The sequence below is a fragment of the Rhineura floridana genome, chromosome 3, assembly GCF_030035675.1.
Source record: "Rhineura floridana isolate rRhiFlo1 chromosome 3, rRhiFlo1.hap2, whole genome shotgun sequence".
In the NCBI taxonomy this organism is placed as follows: Eukaryota; Metazoa; Chordata; class Lepidosauria; order Squamata; family Rhineuridae; genus Rhineura; species Rhineura floridana.
This window is the reverse complement of record NC_084482.1, coordinates 115,872,050-115,892,431: the sequence shown is the minus strand read 5'-3', so window position 1 is coordinate 115,892,431 and position 20,382 is coordinate 115,872,050. Positions and strand designations below refer to the sequence as shown.

At 41.1% G+C, this 20,382-nt stretch overlaps 1 protein-coding gene across 1 annotated transcript; it reads right to left on the bottom strand.

Annotated features, from left to right (window-relative positions):
* Window positions 1-7,114: 7,114 nt before the first annotated feature.
* SAP30L (SAP30 like) lies at window positions 7,115-20,043 on the bottom strand. The gene is made up of 4 exons (XM_061617451.1): window positions 19,020-20,043; window positions 17,058-17,180; window positions 13,374-13,472; window positions 7,115-12,005 (listed from the first exon to the last, which is right to left on the bottom strand). The coding sequence occupies exons 1-4, from the start codon at window positions 19,203-19,205 to the stop codon at window positions 11,880-11,882; spliced, it is 534 nt and encodes a 177-aa protein (XP_061473435.1). The 5' UTR covers window positions 19,206-20,043; the 3' UTR covers window positions 7,115-11,879.
* Window positions 20,044-20,382: the final 339 nt, after the last annotated feature.

The window sequence follows — 20,382 nt, the reverse complement described above, 5'->3', positions numbered from 1 at the left end:
AGCTGATGCTGGAGGCGCTCCTTTAGATAGACTGGGCCGAAACCGTATAGGGATTTAAAGGTCAAAACCAACACCTTGAATTGGGCCCGGTAAGCAACTGGTAACCAGCGCAACTCTTTTAGCACTGGAGTGATATGATCTCGCCGGCGGCTGCCTTTAATCAGGCACGCCGCCGCATTCTGTATCAGTTGCAACTTCTGGACCGTTTTCAAGGGTAGCCCCACGTAGAGTGCATTACAGTAGTCTAGGCGAGAGGAGACCAGGGCATGTACCACCGATGGGAGAAGATGATTGGGAAGGTAGGGGCGTAGCCTCTGTATCAGATGGAGTTGATACAGCGCTGCCCGGCTCACAGCTGAAACCTGAGCTTCCATGGACAGTTGTGAGTCAAGAATGACCCCGAGGCTACGGACCTGGTCTTTCAGGGGCAATTGTACCCCATTGAGCACCAGGTCCAAATCCCCTAACCGTCCCTTGTCTCCCACGAACAGTACCTCAGTTTTTTGAGGGTTCAGCTTCAGCTTATTCCTTCTCACCCAGCCACTCACCGATTCCAGGCACTTGGATAGGGTTTCTACAGCCAACCTCGGTGATTTAAATGAGAGATAGAGCTGCGTGTCATCCGCATATCTCCTTATATATATTTAAATAACATCGGGGAGAGGATGGAGCCCTGTGGCACCCCACAAGTGAGGGGCCAAGGGTCTGAAACCTCATCCCCCAATGCTACTCTTTGTTGTCTGTCAGAGGAAGGAATGGAACTACTGCAATACAGTGCCCCCTATGCCTAACCCCTCCAGGCGATCCAGAAGGATACCGTGGTATCCTTTTCCCTATTATTAGGTTTGGTTCAAGATCTGACAACATTCAGTGCCAAAAATATGCAGCAATGCAGAAAATCAGAGAGGGGGCAAATACTTTTTCACGGCACTGTAGCTCCTGTTGCCTGTGATACTTGTAGCTGCAAGGCCAAAGTAAATATGGCAGGGTTAAGTAACAAGTGAAACTTCTGAGCTCTGGTGGCGGTAGAACAAGGGCTGAGAAAAGTCCAGATCCAGAGTTCTAGAACTGTAATTTTTTTCTGAAGAGTAAAAAATTAGGAGTAAAGATGTTAAGTCTGTCCAAGTGCAAAAATTAGTGCTGTGCTGAAACCTGTGCTTCAGATTGTTTTCTTTCCCTCTGAATGAAGCCTCTGTTTTTCTGCCTCATTCACAGGGTACAGGACTGAACTTACCATATCATTGTATGTTGGCTAAAGGTGTGCTTTCTTTCCATTAAAAAGATTTTCCCAGTGCTCTGCAACCCCCCACCCTGGCTGCTTCCCGGAGGAAATGTGGGCAGCTGGGGAGCCTGTCTGCAGAACACCAAAGATTGATGCACTTGCTGATTTTCTTGTTAAGGAAACCCCTTCCCTTTACCTTAAAACATACACACACACTTTTTGCCCTACTTTCTCTAAAAGTAAAAAAGACCTCACTTTAAAAATAAACAATAAACAGCTGGTGGGAGCATGGTAGACAGTCTTCCCACTTTCTGTGCTTACAGGAAAGCCCAGCCAAGGACATAATGGAGTTTCTAGAAAGTGCAGATGCCCAAGAGAGCTACAGAATGCAGACCACCAAAGAGATGACTTACAGAATGAAAGAAAGCTCACTCACAAAAACATGGTCCATCTCAATGGTAAATGCAAAATAATAATAATAATAATAATCTGGACTCCACCCATCAGAATTTCCCCTAATTTCCCCCTCTTCTTTGACAATGATAAAATAAATTACATTCAAAAATCATGAAAGACTGACTGAAAAATGGAAACCAGTCAAGGAAAAAAATGGTAGAACTTTTCGGCACTGTACTATGAGAAATCTCAATCTATAACTCTGTAGAGCAGTAGTACAATAAAGTTGTTCCACATTATCTGCACAACTCTGCTGATGAAACAAAGCTCATCTTCACAGGTTCATTTGGAGTCTTCTCAACTGAGATAAAAAGTGAAGTGACAGCTCTATGTGGTGTACCCCTTGGTTAACAATATTTCTTAGAGTTAATCTATTTTCCATGATCATTCCTCCTGTTCCTTTTAGCACCTCCTTATTTGTGTTGCTAGAGGAACTGGAGCTGTAACAACATGGATTGAAAGAAGACACCCTAGAAACAATTTTAAAGAAAGGCACTGGGTGGGTGGAGGCCTTAATTTGTTTATTTCATATTTATTAAAGACAAAAAATTATTACAAAAACACCTCCCCTACAATATTAACACCCAGTGAAATACAGCAGTTCACATATACAGATGCTTGACCCATTATCAATAATATTCCATGGTAATCAGAAAATAAAGTCACATATTTGTCAATTAGAGCAGCCAGAAGACCCAAAATAAGGCCAGGAGACTTTCTAAAAACCTGGGAAGAACTGATCCCGTCTCCAAAGACAATGGAGATGTGAACTCAACTCCAGCTCTTGAATTGATGGGTTAGAAAAGCTCATTATTCATCCCTTTTTATGTACACTGGCCAAAAATAAAATATAAGCCTCAGTTATTACTATAGACTAAAGCCTGCTGGATAACAGATTGCCTATTAAAAACACCCACCCATTAAATCCCAATTTACTTTCTTCACTATCCTCCAATCTGCCCTTTATGACAGGGATGCTGAGAAAAACCAAAGCCTGGTTTTTATCAACCATTATGGAAAGGGTGGAGAAAATACTCCTTCAGGGATCCAATCCACTGTACATGTTCAATTTCATTCTCAACCAGGCCATTAAAAAATATAGCCAATCATTTTTATGATATCCCAGCATAATCCTACTTCCAGTATCTGACAAGTACAACCGCTTGTATGGAAAGAGCCCTGTTTGTGACAGGAAAATGGCTGTAGTCCCTGTAACAGCTGGGAGAAATGGTCCTTACCCAATCAGCAAAACAGCTGCTAAGAGGAAAGGGGGGGCAAACACTGCCATGTTATATGGCTGCATAAACAGCGGTGTTGCTTAGATGATACTGCCCTCATATGGTGAAAAAGCATATAGGAGGGAAATCCAGAGAATGAGCATAATCCACCACTCAGATGATAACGCCTTAGAACAGTGAGTTATGCAGGTCACTTAGATCATTCCAAGAATCAAGCTATGAGTATTTAACTCAAAAGCTCTTAAATGCTTTCAGAAATGATCCATTTATATAGCGACAGTGTGACAGCACATATTTGAAATATCCTTAGTACCCACACAGATGTCAGATTTGATATAGTGTCCAAACCATATTCATAGGTTCACCATAAGTTGGAATCGACCTGATGGCAGTCCAACAACAACCAAACCTCTGGTACGGACAGTATGTAGAGAAAGATGTTTAGAAGCTTCAACCCAGTTCAGAAGACACAGTGTGGTATGATAAATGCAGATCTTGAACCTATGGGAATATTTTTTACTACTATGAAGCCACAAGAGTTCTATCCATCTTAAACTTGGCAACCCACTTGCCACCATTCATCTAGAAGTTCTGGCATGTGCCTGTGAACATACCAGGCCTATATCACATTTAAAGAAAAACGTAACTTCTTTAATACAGCTTACATATTTGGAAAAATACATCTTACATCAATTCCATATTCTGTCATCATCACCTGTATATGTATCAGACTGGCTTCTCCCCTTTCAAGTGCCTTCATGTCTTCTGGTTCAAAGCCTGTCCAGCAGACTTGTGATTTTTTTTTTGGAGGTACTTTTTTAATTAGGGAGTTAGGAATCAAGCAACCGTACAGCAGAGATTGAGCAAAATATACAACTGAACATTTATTTATTATGTTTGTACCTCACTTCTCCCCCAAGGAGCTCAGGACTATGCACAGTATTCTCCTAGTGATTTTATCCTAACAATCCCATTGGTTACACTGAGAGAAAATGACTGGCCGAAGGTCACTTACTGAACTTCAGGGATGAGTGGGGATTTCAATGTAGGTCTCCTCATTCCTAGTCCAACATTCATAGCATTATGCCACACCGGGTCTCATTTAAGCAAATTGGGTGGATGGGGGATTTTAGGGCAGCTGATGGACGGGATGGGCAGAACAACCACACAAACTAAAGAGCAGCGTGCACAAAGAAAAACATGCCTGTAGGATCTAGAAACTCCTGAAAGATCAAATCAACCGTGTGTAGAAACAGGATTTGCCTCTGACTAAGCAGCAGTTAGAATCATAAGCTGTATGAACACTGTGGATTTTCAGCTGCAAATCCAAAGGCCCAAGACCACTCTTTAACTGTAGGCATTTTAGTTTTGACGATTTACTGTTGAAAGGTTGCATATAAACTAAACCTAAAACTTAAAATTCTGGCCAGCCTACATATTTCCAGAGAGTTCAATTAAATTTGGAGAATGCAGACACATGCAGATTTTAAGTAGGACAGAACATATAATGCCAATATAGCACTACATTCATTGGCCATCAGTTTGGTCTGGGGCCCAGTTCAAGGTGCTGGCATTGTTATTTCCCAAATGCCTAACCAGTTTGACACCAGGATAGGTAAAGGGTTGTCTGATCTGATATGTGCCTACTTGTGTGCTCTAGTCAACACTTGAGGCCCTGCTCTGTGTTGCCTGCACTTTCCGAAGTAAGATGGGTAGGCAAGAGAGACAAGGCCTTTTTAATAAATATGGCACCATATTTATAGAATTTACTCCTGTTACAGCTTCCCAGCCTAGCTTTAGCAAACAACAAAAATGTGAATTTTCAAGGAAGCTTTTGGATGACATGGTTCTGTTTTTAAAATGTATTTTTCTGCTACTTTAATGTGAGTTTGTTATGTTTGATTAATGTATTTCACAGTATTTGTTATTCCTGTCCTTCAGGAACAATTGCAGGAGATGCAATCAAGCAAACAACTATCACATGATACAGGCAGGGTAGCTAACAGAAGGACAGCAGCTCAGATAATACTTATGCATATACCTATATTACATAAAATATAAAGATATTGATGGGAGTCAGTTTGACTAGTATAAGAGGCTGTAGCGTTTGCTCAATACCAATGAAAAGGGCATTCTGAAAAGATCAAATAAACAATCTGATGGATGTTGCAAGCAGGCAGCCTCCATGTTTAGCATATTCTACAGAACAATTTTACCTTTTAATAACATTGTGCCCTACAATGCATTCAGTCACTTCTTGGCAACTTCTTAAGATGCAGTTAAAATGGCTTGTTTACGTAACAAAAATAGCCCAAAGAGAATAAAAATGGTTTGGAACATCGAATACAAGGTTAAAAAGTCTATACATTTTTTTAAAAAAAGAGAGTGAGATTTGGGTTCTCTGTAATGTACAATGCTTCCTTGGAACAGAAATGTGAACTATTCTGAATATATAGCTACAATATAAAATAATTGCTATTCTCCCTTCACAACGCTAAACTCACATTTCAACATTGGTTTCAGATGTTGCAATAAAAAAGCATTACTAGAATATACTAAAAATGACTTAATTTGGAATATTCCAATAGTTTATTAATATTCTATGCCAAAATCCAAATTCAAAATACGTTCAAGATCAAAGGCCCTCCTCTGGGTGCCTACTCCGAGGGAAGCTCGGAGAATGGCAACAAGGGAGAGGGCCTTCTCAGTGGTGGCCCCCAAATTATGGAATGATCTCTTTGACGAGGTGCGCCTGGCACCAACACTGTTATCTTTTCGGCACCAGGTCAAGACTTTCCTCTTCTCCCAGGCATTTTAGCATGTGTTCTATATTGTTTTAAATTTTTAAATTGTTTTAAATTGTTTTTTAAAAGATGTATTTTAAATTGTATTTGTTTTTAGTTATTCTAAACCATCCAGAGAGCTCTGGCTATGGGGCAGTATACAAGTTTAATAAATAAATAAATAGTTTAATTTTTATTTATGTTTGCAGCCTGCATTCCCGACATGCTGCTCAGGTCAGCGTATAGGACATTTCTTCCTCCCCATACTTTTACCTTAAGAACTATATAGGCTGAAAGAGCAACTTTCACTGTCCATATTCACCCAGTGAACTTCTCTTGGCTGGCTGGGACTTGAACCTGGATCTCCTGAGTCATAGTCTCAACACACCAGTCACTATACCACGCTGGCACTCTGTTGTTAAGCACTACAATGATTTGAACCACACACTACTAAGGAAACTGCAGGTTGTGCCAATTGGCAAAACAGTCCAAAATCTGCCTGGCCAGGGAAGTCAGATGATACAGGACCAGCTCAGTGCCCCTACAATGAAAAACACCCAGATGTGCTGCTTTCCTCTAACCTAGTCTTTGTTGGACGACAACTCCCAACATCCCTGATTATTGGTCATGCTGGTTGGGGATGAAGAGTTGGAATCCAACATCTGGAGAGCCACAGGTTAGCTACCCCTGCCCTAATATGGGCTATTAGTCACTGAGGGAGCCACCTGCTCTTCCCATTGTACCACCAGGCTACTGCTCTTCAGCATGTCCAAGTAGTTTCTTGTACTTGGACCCATGTACCTGAAAATCAGTTGGCAATAAGGTACATAATAGATTTTGCTTCCAAGATTCCCACTTTCAAAATACGGAATACTGGCAAGCAACTGGGTATGAGTGGGTGTTTGGTCAAATAGTCAAATGATGGTCCAGTAATTTAAGAATTAGTGATGTAAAAACATCGAGAGCCAGTGTGGTGTAGTGTTTAAGGTGTTGGAATACGACCTGGGAGACCAGGGTTTGAATTCCCACACAGCCATGAGGCTCACTGGGTGACCTTGGGCCAGTCACTGCCTCTGAGCCTCAGAGGAAGGCAATGGTAGACCTCTCTGAATACAGCTTACCATGAAAACCCTATCCATGGGGTCGCCGTAAGTTGGAATCGACTTGAAGGCAGTACATTTTCATTTTGATGTAAAAACAATTTGTCAGTTACAAAAAGTGAAATCAAGAAAGGTTGGTTTTACTTTTTTTCCACATGGGCGATGCAAGTGTCTTCATATGTCCAGCATTCAATGATCTCAGCAAGCACAGTATGAACAAGTATAAGTGAATTTAATATATCTTGCTCCATGATCAATTTTCAGCAGGAATGCCTTGTGTATCTACAAAAAGCACTGCAACAGAGAGCCAACGTGGCCGGTTGCACAACTGATCATTTATTAAAAATGCACCTCAGGTATTTATATCTTTATCCAACAGTACAGACTTAGAGTAGAAGGATACACTATACATCTCAGAGAAAAGAACTCTACACTTTCACTGTAAGTCACTAGGTTGATTTAAGGGTACACAGTTATTATTTCACAATTAAAAATACAAGCTTACTTAAAACATTTGGCATAAAGATCAGAACAGAAGGCCCACCAGAATGAATGAAGGGGAAGGGAAGTTGTTTCCTCCAGCAAGCCTGTTACATGGCAAAGGGGTGTAAAAACATGTTAACAGATATGTTTTCATGTTTTTCTAGCATGCAGCAGGACAAGAAAGAACGGATGAAGGCAATATAATGAAAGGCAACCTCCATAAGCTTATGTTTGAACATTGTAAAAAAAAATTGCAGAAAAAACTATTGCTAAATATTTCATTGAAATTCTGAGTTTAAGGCATGAATCCCTTCCCCTCCAGAAACATTTAAAATTTAACTCCTAATTAAGGTATTAATAAATGAGAATGAGTAAATGCTACAGAAAAGCAAGAATTATCCTGCACCATCATCACATTTAAAAGAAAAAAACAAAAACACACATAAACTCACAACTGAATATGTGGGATATCATAAGTGAGGAAGCACTGATATTCTGCTTCAACATAGCAGGGCCCTTTAATCAATTGTACAAGCACTGAAATTCTTCTTTTAGAACAGCTGTCCTGAAGATTTGCCAGTTCCTCATCTCAACATGCAGGGTGAAGTAACAGAAGTGCACTGAATACAACAGTTTGCCTTTTAAGTAAAACATGTTTATCAAGATGTTTTCTTCTAATATGTCAAGAGTTTCCATCTTATTTACATTAGGATTTATCAAGACAAGTAAAGTGCAAGGGTCTCAATTCCCTCCTCCTCCCCCCCACAAAAATGTATTTGGATAATATATACTGATTATAAAAATTTAAATACTGTTTAGTAAGTTCTTGCTGAGGACAAGTCCCCAACAGATGCATTTCTGGGATATATCTTGCTCATGGCTTTTCAAGTCTGCTTTCCAAATCTGAAAAATATTCTTGCCATGAGCTACTTTGGCTTTCAGTTTTTTTGCTAATCTACAGTTTTTTACTGATACATTTTCTCAGGTGGCTAAAAAGTTTTTTAAAAGTTTACTCTTGTGAATGTAAGACTCAGGAGTTCTGCAAGAACAGCAGCAAGACTGTTTCTTTTGAATCATAATTCATGATTTGCCATGCATGACAAAATCTGAAATTTAATGCAGGAGTTTGACATGCAGTATTTCCATTGCAGAAATGCACTTGGACTTGCTTGACTCAGTTTCTAGCTATTTTATCGACGGCACAATGTATTCATAAAAGTGTCATTCCAGTGCTGTAATGCATTGCACATTCCCTTTCCCTTTGCTCTTTCCTTCATTCAAGGGATGAACAAAAATCCTTGCACTGCTACTACAAAAACAACAACCACAACCACAAACAACTAATGTACTGAGGACCACCATCTTTGATGGTTAACCTCATTATAGAAGATGTGCCACATTAAGTTCTTCGGCTCTGATGCAAAGCCCATTAAAACAATGATGGCCCTTCTTCTAGCTTTAAGTGGGTTCTTGAATGGGCATGAAGCCTTCAAACAGAAGCTTGGAGTTAAGTTTCATTCAGTATGGATGTGGTCAGCATTATGATCTTCCATAGATAATCTTAAGTGTGGAAACTCACTCCTATGACAAGGTTAACAGCTGAATAGCTTAAACTCCATGTAAAGTGTATATTTGACAAGAATCAAGATAAAATACAACCCACCAGTTTGTATGAATGAACATGTCAATGTGACTTTGTTCGGACATATTCTATTAATTTTAGAATATCCTTCATATCCTTTGAAGCTCAAAAATGCTGAAGGTTTTATTAAAACCACAAGGAATTGGAAAGTTTCCTTAAATGGCAAGCAGCATAATCTGCCATTATATTAAACAACTGCATTATGGTGTTTTTGGTGATTCCACAATAGATGTTCAAGAACCACAGGTTTCTCCCTGAATATAGATATTGCTGTTGACTGGATTAGTTTCTAGCATGATAAGCCATGAAAATGGCTCATCCTGTCTGGCAAGACAATTGTTCAACCCTTGTGGGTCTAGCTGAGAATAAGGCATATAGAGATGTATCTAAAAGACAACAGGACTGAAGGATTATGATATCAGCAGTTCCTTGGATCTAATGGTGAGATTTCTCAATCTCTTCATCAACTATTTATTAATTTTCTTTTATAATGAACAATAAAATTTAATGCAGATTAATTTACTTGGGAAAAACAATTTCCTTTATTTGATTTCCAAAGCCACTCCTGAAGGGATAGCACCTGCCACTGCATTATTCTGTAGAGTCATTTTGATGCTGGCTGCTGAAACTCTGCTGTCATTTGTTTTACAAAACTAAGACCCAACACTAAAAGATTGAAATTTTTGGTCTAGAAGTGAGGTGTACAGTGCTTAATTTTGCTGTGGTCATCAAACAGTGAACATGAATATTCTGAAGTCAAATGATCAACAGCTATTGCAAGCTTTTATTTATATTCAACTGACCCGGTGGCTAGTCTGATTCATTTTTCCAATGAAGAAGGAAGTGGTACCATGGTGAGTTTTAAAACACAATACAGTAATCTGAAATATTTCAGCACTGTTTCTCCTCACACTCATACTTGCCAATTTAGTACATACTTCCAACACATATTCTATGATGAAGCTGCCTGAAAACATCCACCTAATTCAATGGAGGCATTCAATTAATTGGGATAACACGCACTAGTATACATGCCCATGTTTCTTGAATATCTGTTTGCAACAGAACACTTATAAACTGTTGCAAATGAACTCTGTATTCTTTGAGACAAATTTTAATTTTATCATGTACTTTGTCAGAATGAGAAGTATTTAAGAAGATACTGCTGCATTTCTATATCCTTGCACAACAAATATATGTAATGCTGAATTAAGCAGTATCTTTCCACACAGTCATTTACCATGGCATAATTGAATTTTGAAAAACAAATAAAAATAAAAACCTTTGAATATTTGCCTATCACCCTAACATCCGAGAAATTTTCTTTGGAATAGATTTTTGGCATCTTACAACATACACTTACCTCTTACTTGGATGCAAGACCAATGGATTTCAGTGGTGCTCAGATCTGTACTTTTAAAAAACAAAGTCAAGGCCTAGAGCAGCACAGGACTGAGATGATGCTAACAGTCTCAAAGATGACTGTGAATAAAATATCAAATGACTAAAAACAGAGAGTGTTACAACTCTGACCTTTGGATAAAGCTTTACTTTAGATGAGACAAGAATAACTTGCAACTTACCAAGCAGAACACAGCCCACCATCCATGTAAAGCAGTCCACCAGGAACTCAATAACTTGTTTATGCTTAGGCTGGGACAGAAGAGATTAAGTACCTGCAAGCCACAACTGGCAGGCCACAAGCTGTTGGCCTGTTTTAGACCATGGTGGTGCCTCCTCCACTGAAGAAAATGGAGAAACTGTTTGCCTGTGCATTACAGAAACAGTTCTGGTTTGGAGAAAAGATGAGTAGCAGCATGAAATTTAAACAAAGGTAATTAAATTTGCCACTGTGCATTTCAGGCAACTGCATGTAGAATAGACAAGTGGTTTGGAACAAGTTCCCATTGCCAAAAACCAGCACAAACAGAGGCCACTACTAACATCAACTAATATTCATGTCTACTGACACCGTAACTGCTATTCTACATTGTATGCATTCAAATCTCAGAGCATCAGATAGCATGGATGTCTGCCTAATCAAGATCAGATTGAGACTACAATTCAGTATTCAGTTATATACTCAGGCTGCATTTCTACACTCATTTCCCAGGGAATAAGATCCACTGAACAAAATGGTACTTACTTCTGAGCGGACATGTATAAAATAAAGCTGCTGAACTGGTGCTTTGCATTCTGATCAAAGGCCCACAGTAACTTAAATTAAGCCATTTTTGGTATGATGAAGACACAGAATTAAATTTATACAATGAACTCTACAAGAACAGTGGATAATATGCTAATAGCTCTCAGTTAAATGATTTTTTTTTTAAAGTGAAATAGTTAAAAATTCAGCCTTTATGAATTCACAAAACAGAGGTTCTAATAGTAAATAAGCAAAGCTGGCCAGTTTCAGTGTTCTGTCAAGACCCATATACATACAAAAAGGTGAGGCTTGGAAACTTCTAGCACCCATAAAAATATAGAATGTACCAACTGAAAACTAGTAATCTTGTGCGGCATACAAGTGGTGAGCACACTTAAAACAGGAACCACAGACTAAGATTTTTGAATCAGAATTCCGGTGCCATGCTTAACTTGTACCAAGTACTATACGGATGCGATATGTTCCAGTTCAAGAATGCTAAGACTCATCTTATCTGTAACTTATATCATAATCAGATATTTATTTTAATCCTCTGAACAGTTATCATCATTGACTTCTTGATTTTTCCTGTGATCTCTAGCCCTTCAGTCAAATATTAAGATTTTGAAAATGCAGGAATCTTCACACACGTTCTGGAATCATATATTCTAATTTCTGGATCAAAGTTTTCTATATTGTTTTCTAATTTACACTTTAATTTACATAAGTGTTAAAAGTTTTTTGTTTTTATAATGCACCTGATGCTTCTTCAAATTCACATATGCATGTGTCCAAAAGCTGCCCAGTCTTCATTCGAGTTTGCTACTTTCTGACTTCTGATCCAATCTGCTCTTGTTACTCTTTACCATGTAGATGAAGTATGCAAGTGTCTCTTTCTCATTCACAGGGATGTTCCTGAAGTGGCGGCTGACAGTCTGAAAGGACAAGGAAATTAGAAAGTTTTGAAACATGGAGCTAGTACATGGTCTATGGTAGGGATGAGGATTCTATGGCCATCCAGATGTCGGACTCTCTATCAGCCCCAGCCAACATGGCTAATCATGAAGGACCATGGGGGTTGTAGTCCAACAACATCTAGAGGGCCACAAGTTCTCTCCATCTATGGTTTTCTCAGAGCTAGGTCTCCAAGGTATACTGCAATATTTCATGGAATGCTAAAGAGAGACCACTGCTGAAATTTCCTATGATTTACAAGTGAAAAATGCACCTATGGATCATATAACAATATCTTGCTGAAACTTTTCAGGAACATAATGATCTACAGGTTTTTTTTAAAGTAAGATTGTCCACTTGAACAATTATAGATGTTAGTTGATAAACTTTTAAGGTGGACCACCATGAACAACTATTGTGTGGTGAACATTTTTGCCATTATAGAGAGATGTTATTTCGCTTGTTTACTATATGTTGCAACAGAGGGACCCATCACACTAAACTTTTAGACTGGCTGATATTCAGTGGTGGTAAAAAAGCCTGGTCTGGAAAGAGAAAGCACAATTTCGTTGAAGGAACAGGTGCTTTTGCTCAGACAGTTTCCTACATGTTTTTAGAATAGATCTGTAGTTTAGGTACTTGCCAACACTTTCAAGAAATTAATCAAACCCTCAATTTGCTAATTGTCAAAGATTATGTGCCAATCTTCCCATTACTACTTTGCTGTGGAAGAGGATACCTTATGGTTTATTATGATCAACTAGTCAGTAGGATGCAAATTTGGACTGAGCTCAAAATTCAATAGTTCTTCATTCATGTCTACTATGGACACTATACCTGATGTTTGAGAGATGCTTCTGTTTCAAAAATATTGGGCTGAATCTCTCCCCATCCATTCACAGAAGGAACTGCAATCTAAGGGAGACTCACTGGTGAGGGGAGAGGCGATTTTCTTCTGACTCTCCCTTCAACCCCCAGCCCCATCTTCCATGCTGCTCTGGAGGCTCCCCAAGCCCTATGGAGGAATTTTTCCGAGGACACAGGGGGCAGGTAGGTGGGGGAGTCCCACTCAGGGGAAGTTAGGATCCAGCTCATGATGTATATGATCAGAGGAATTAAAGAGAAACTCAGCTTAATTTATAACTTGAAGCATTCCAAGTCCTTTCACATCTCATCCTTCAAGAAGCATAAGCATACAGCTGAACGCAATAGTAATATACTGAAAATATGTGGATGTTAATTAGCTACAGTTACAAGTGAGCATTAGTATAAAAATAAATAGGTTTGGTTGGGGAAGGAAAAATCACATTCCATATGATGAAAGCACAGAAGCTTGCTAGCCAACTTACTTCTGCCAGCTGGGCTTTATTGAGGCCCGGTCTGGTTTGCAACTTGTAATGCCTTTTATAACGACGTAGCGTGTTTACTTGAAGTTGAAACAAGTCAACCTGTAAAAGAGATGGCATGATTAACAAAGAAAAGGCATACAGTCATTTCTAGAATACATATTTACTGTAAGAAGCAACCTACAAGAAACATCACTTAATTTAAAGCAAGGAATGCCAGCATTTAACATAACAACTAGCATTTAAACAGTGGGACACTAACATAACTGTACAGTACAAGTAATTTATTCCCATGTACTTTCAACAGGATGGTTCCTCAGTTTTGTATGTGCTCTCTGGATTGTAGCCACAATGTAGATACAGTGATGGGAATATACTGTCCCAGCCATTTCTTTTGTGATGCAGCACATTAGACTGCTCTTAATTGCTCTCCTAAAGCATTAAGGCTTGGATCCAGAGTTCCTATGACAAGACAGGCCATAGTTCAATGGTAGAGCACATGCTTAGGTTCAGTTCCTTGCATGTCTAGATAGGGCTGAGAAAGACTTCTGTCAAACCTGGGAGAGCCACTGCCAGTCAGTGAAGACAGTACCAAGCAGGGTGGACAAATGGTCTGCCTCAGCATCAGGCAGCTACTTAGGTTTCTATCTTGGTTCATGGGATTCTGGAAGAATGGGGAGGGGAGGCTATTTTCACCAATTTGTTCTCTCCTTTGCAGGCCCCTTTACCCCATGAAAAGATGCTCTGGATGACTGGGGACCATCCAGATCTATATGGGTGGTGGTAGGGAAAAATCAGTGAAAATCACTCCCCCCCCCTTCTACCAGGAGCCTCTACTGGATCTTGGTCTATTCCACAAATGGAAGAAGCTCTTCAATTCACCAAATAAAAACTCTCAATGTAGCTCTATATATCTATTTTGCTTTCAGACAAGTTAATGTAATGTTTCTTCCATGGATATGTTTTTTCAATGAAAAGTCCTTTGAAAAAGTTGCATTTTCAATTTCTCAAGCTTCAATCACAATTTTTGAAGTACTAGGGGGGTTCTGCCCCCGTTAACTCTGCTCGCCAACCCCCACCCTGCTCTCTCTGCACACCAACTTGCCTGCTCATTCCGTTCACTAACCCCCCTCGCTAACTCGCCACCACCCTGCTCGCCACCTCCCAGTCAACCCCACTACTCTTGTCAACTGCTTGCCTTGCCTGTTCTTCTGCTTCCACTGCTCTGCACTGCCACTGCCCCTGGACAAGCACTGCTGCCATGCAGCACACTTAAGGCACACATTGGCCTCCCACCCACAGCTACCACCACTGCCAACCCGGCTACCTCCCCTGGAGAAACTCCATTGCCGCGTGAGCTGCATGTTTGCCTCCCACCCACTGCTGCCCCGTTAAACTTAGTCACTGTGTAAATCACACACCAGCCTTCTGCCTGCCACTGCTGCCACCGCTGGGCAACGCTGCTGCACGTAGACATCTGCTTGCTTGCCAAGGCAGGGGGCAATGTGCAGGTGGGAGGAAGTGTTCACACTACAATTTGCAGCGCCACCTCTCAATAAGCCCTGTCCCTCACTATCTTGAATGCTGAGCCCTTATTCTAGATATCTCCCTCAAATCCTACCACTCGTAAACACACCCTATCTCTCTCAAATCAGAACCCTATTTTCTCGTAAGTCTGTTCCCTATCTAACTGTCAAACTGCCAAATATGAACAGCCATCCCACATATTCTCAGCCAATCACACACAGCACTCACCAACATTCCCTCTCTCTCACTCCCCCTCCCATCACTCACTAATTACATAAACATCAACAACAAACATATATATACACAGGTATCATCACAATAGGGCCAGTGTGGTGTTGTGGTTAAGGTGTTGGACTACGACCTGGGAGACCAGGGTTTGAATCCCCACATAGCCATGAAGCTCACTGGGTGACCTTAGGCCAGTCACTGCCTCTCAGCCTCGTGAAAACCCTATTCATAGGGTTGCCATAAGTTGGAATTGACTTGAAGGTAGTACATTTACATTTATCATCACAATACCCCATCTTATACCATGCTAAAAAGGCTTTCAGAGCTGCTTACAAAAATCAGTACTAAGACAATCCCTGTCTTCAGGCTCACAGTTTAAAAAGACATGACACACACATAAAAAGGAGTGTGAGGGAGAAGGGAAAAGCAAGCTCAACCACAATTTCTTAAATGTTCAGTTCTTATAATGCAGTTATATTGTTCTGTTTATGCAGATTATGGCTGTGTAGAGGAGCAGCAACTTTGCTAATGTCAATGGCAGTACAGGCTCTCTTGCCCTCCCTGGAAGCCCTGGATCAAATAATGGTGACAATATCCAGGCCAGGAGGACAGAGCAGCTCCTGCCATGCAGTTCTTCCTGAGGACAGCTGACTAGATGACAGAATCCTCCCAGGACAGTGTTTGATTGAGTTACTCTCCTCTTTGCCAACATCAGTGATGGTTATGAGGGATAGTGTGAGCAATTTGGAGCAAAAAGGAAGCTTGTGGCTTGAGGAAGTCAAGAGATACATTTGCTGCACAGAAAAAGCCATGGTCCAGTAAATTGTGCCTCCCATTCCCCTGAATACTCAGTTGTACTAGGAAGCATACAGGGGACTAGAAATGTGCTGTGTTTTCAGCATCCATCTTTAAGATTTCCAAGCTTCAGAACCAAGAAAGTAAAAGCTTTCACTGAAATAAAAGCAGTTGTTTGGATTCTAGCAACTATCCACAGCACACAAATTAATGCTGCCTGCCTTTGTTCTGTACAATGAGAAAATATTAGATAGAAAGGAAGATTGGAAAGAACAACAGAAATTCCATAAAACGAGATGGACAGATTCTGTAATGTAGTACAAAACTACACTGAATGTTGCAAGAAAAAACAGTTGAGTGTGGTCTATAAGAGTTCTATTTTATCCCAAAGCACCCTGTTCTTATGATGGTTAGCATTCATAAATTAGACTCTGTAAATAACAGAGGCCATTGAAGGTGAAGACATGATTAGAGCCTTAGATAGTGTATTCACTATGCTACCTTTAGACTGTATATCAGGAGTGGGGAACCTCAAGTCCAGGGGCTAAAGGCAGCCACCTTGGCCTCTCAATCTGGCCTATGGGATTCTTCTCAAGCCATACACTTGATTTCTAGGCTACACTGCTCAATGGCCCTGCTCTGCTCCATCTTCATTAATTCATTCATTCACCGCCCTATAGCCGAAGCTCTCTGGGCAGTTTACAGTAACTAAAAACATTATAACAAATATACAAATTTAAAACACATCTCTTAAAAACAATTTAAAACACAATTTAAAAATTTAAAACAATTTAAAAACACATGCTAAAATGTCTGGGAGAAGAGGAAAGGCTTCAAGTACTTTTGCTTAGCTGGAATGTGTCCTTGAACTCTGATAATACCTTTTGCTTGCCTGATGGAGGATAGAGACGTGTGTAAGGTGTGACTGTATGTAGAAACTTCCAATTGTTAGTGTATTTGTTGCTCCACCCACTACTGCTTCTGCCACCCCCACCCCACCATTGGCATGTGGCCCATTGAAGGGAATGTAAGCCTTGGGCTGAAAAAGGTTCTCCACCAGGTTGATGAAGATGAATGAAAATGCAAACAGGGCTGAATAGAAGTTGCAACAACCCCCAATTTCATTATGTTATATACCTCTGGGACATCAATCTCGTGCTCTGGTGAGTCTCCCCCATCATCGCTGGTCTTCCTCTTTCTTTTGTTTCGAACACTCTGAATGAAGTTCTTGTGGAAATCACAAATATACAGGTGTCCTACCTAACAAATAAAAAACATGGAGTGAAATGGCACAGTGGTCACAATATAGCAGAGTGGAAGATTACATTGAATAAATAAGACTACATTTAATTAACCTGCAAAATTTACTAATACAGGCACACAGCTTTCTGTCTTCAGTTTCACATTGCTCTCTTTTACAATCATTCAAACATTCTCCTTTTTGAACTGGATTGAATCTCTAGAGAAAGGAGTCTAAAGCAGCCTTTCTGAACCTTGCGGTCCCCAGATGTTGCTGGACTACAGCTCCCATCAGCTCCAGTAAGCACGGGCAATTGTCAGGAATGATGGGAATTGTAGTCCAGCAATATCTGGGGACCCAAAGGTTGGGAAAGGCTGGACTCTAAAGGAAAGCAAAATTATTGGAGCTTGACATAAAAACATCATGCTTGATGATACATTTTGTAATTTAAAGGTGCCCTTTATTGCTGTGACACACGTATATTAGCCAGGAAAATACAACCTACCAGACCACCCACCTATTACACCTGAGTTTTATGGGGCTCTGTGCATGATGCATATGGCAGTCTATGATTAGTACAAGGTTGATCTAGATCTAAAACAGTACAAGATAAGTGCTGTCAAAGTGACACAAACAATTTCTTTCTTCCTCCCCTACCACAGGTTTAAGATTTAACAATTGAGTGAAGCCATGCTTAAACTGAGGAGCGCTTTACAAGGTAATATTAATTTAGCATCCTGCTGAACACAAGCAAGTTCTACTGCTACATCCAATAATGCTCCAGTTGAGTCACCTGATGTGACAGATGCCACTTAATGTTAACACTAATTGTCTGGCAACAAAAAAAGTCCACTTGATGCTAGCCAAGAAACAAACATGCTTGCAGTTTTGTAGTTCAAAAGGATTTGCTGGAGATTTAAAATAACAATTTTAAAATAACAACTTCAAGCAACAGTCTGAACTCCACAAATGCATACCCATCAGTCATACATCCATTCCCCGTAGTAATGCCAGCATTCAGTGTCAAAAGGCAACAAGACTACTGTATAGCCTTTGACTATGAAATGGATGTATTCTCTGTCTCTCAAATTGCCAATGATAAGCAGTCCTCCTCTAATATGTCAGTGCTGTATATTTACACAGCATTATAAGCAGCTCTACCCTTACCCTTAAGAGCTCAGAACAGGTTATTGCCTCTGCTTCAACCAGACATGACAATCCCATCTTCCTTACCATGTATTTTGAACGGTGTGCTATTATATCCCTCTGTCATGATGCTAAAAGATGCTTCCACTCTGGATTAAATTAGTTTTTATTTATTTTAAAAAATTTATATACAGCCTGTCATCAAAAGACCACAGGGTGGTTTAAGACAGGACATAACCACCAATGTATGTCAATTTTTATGTTAATTTTTCTTCCCCTTGTCCATATATCAAACTCTACCTATTATTAGTTTTGCATGTAGAATTGATATCTCTGTTTACTCAATATAGCTTTCATAAAGAGTTTGTAACATTACATTATATTACAGACCACATTAAGTTGTTTTACAGCCATTTCCTACAACAAAAGAAAGAGCGAGAGAGAGATCTCTCTATCTACATGGGTCTCCATGTTAGAAACATAAACCACAAATACCATAGAGGCAACTTGTTTTTATTTCAATTATGGTTATAAATTATGCTGAACGCAATAAGAGTGCCAGTGACAGAGGCGTCCTTAAAATGGCAACACCCTCCCCCCTTTTGAACCCTTTGGTGCAACAGTGAACAGATTAACAGAGAGATTCACAAATTATTTTCAGGAAAGACTACACAAAGACAGACACAGAGAAGTGCAAGGCCGACGCAACTTACACTTTTGTCAATATCCAGTTTCAGCTTTTTCTGGGAGATGCTCTTTTGGATCCTCTTGCTAAACGAGGCATTACCAGCCGGGCGGACACAGCGGTCCCCGTCGTCGATGAGGCAGCAGGTCTGTCCGTAGAAAGGGGTGGTGGGAGGCCCATCCCGGCTGTCTTCCTCAGTGCTGAAACCATTCATCGCAGCCTCCCACCAACCCCGGGAGAGAAGCGACGACAGGGGCAGCGCCCCTCCCCGCCTCTTACTACTTCGCCCGGGTTTGTAAGGACTTCCAAACGCACCTTTAAGCCTCCCTCCTCCCGGCCTATCCGACCCTGTGCGTAGCCACCAGTCTTAAGGGGCCATCTAGAGACCTTGCAAAGCAGCCTGGGGACGGGACACTTCCTCCCTCGGCGCACCTCACCGCTTCCACTTTTATAACCTTTCCAGGGGCCCCTAGGAACTGCTTGCTGTTCCCCACCACCATCACACCGCTAGGGACCCCCAGAAATCCTCTTTAGGGGGCAGACCCCCTCCTTTTAGAAACTCACTTTCGTTCCTTCCTTAGACCGCAAACACTCTCTACCCACCCACCCCGCCCTTTCCGACCCCAGTAGAACCCTCCCGACCCTCGCTCTCTGTCTCTCGCCCCGAGAGAGACAAGCAGGTGGCCGGCCGGGGACGGAATGGCTCCTCGGCCGCCTTCGCACCGACACCCTCCTCACGGCCTCGAAACAAAAACTCCTGCCGGCCGACCCTCTGACAACAGCAACAGCCGGTCAAGGAGGGTGCTGCTTAGGCTGCCTAACTCGGAGCCTGCAGCCCGGCGCGTATCGCCTTGCCCAGCTGCCTGTCCTTCACCGGTCTTAGCAAACAACAGCTACCTGCCCTCCCGCTGCCAGGGAGCCGGGACCCCCGTGGGCGCGACTGACTGATTACACCGCTCTTCGCCTTCTCTTCACTCGCACACACAACTCCCCCCACCTATCCACCCCTCCACTCTAGGCGGAAGTCCCGTCTCCGAGTAGCCATTGGTTGCTGGAGTACGGAAAGTCGGGATCATGCCGCCGCTCATACAATTTATTGGTTGGAGCATCTGCCCGTCTGCAGCGATAGGATACTTACTGCAAAGAGGGAGGTCGCTAGAGAGTGTTTGAAGTCCGTACATGGAAGAGAACAGAGACTCAAGAGTGAGCGGTGGCTGAGAAGGAAGAACAAGCAGGGCAGCTGAAGGAAGTTTAGGCTACAGTTCTAAAACATAAGTACTAGGAAGTAAATCCCATTAAACGCAGAGGGACTTACTTCCGAGTACACATCCGCTGCTTAAGACCCGAAAGAAAAAGGAACGCCTTGTGGCGCGTTTAATAATAATAATAAT

What these genes read in the sequence shown, in the direction of transcription:
- SAP30L (XM_061617451.1), bottom strand. Translation starts at nt 19,205, where the DNA reads ATGAATGGTTTCAGCACTGAGGAAGACAGCCGGGATGGGCCTCCCACC. An exon ending in AACTGGATATTGACAAAAGT is followed by an intron (nt 17,181 to 19,019) that starts GTAAGTTGCGTC and finishes TTTATTTGTTAG; the next exon opens with GTAGGACACCTGTATATTTG. An exon ending in ATAAAGCCCAGCTGGCAGAA is followed by an intron (nt 12,006 to 13,373) that starts GTAAGTTGGCTA and finishes TTGTCCTTTCAG; the next exon opens with ACTGTCAGCCGCCACTTCAG.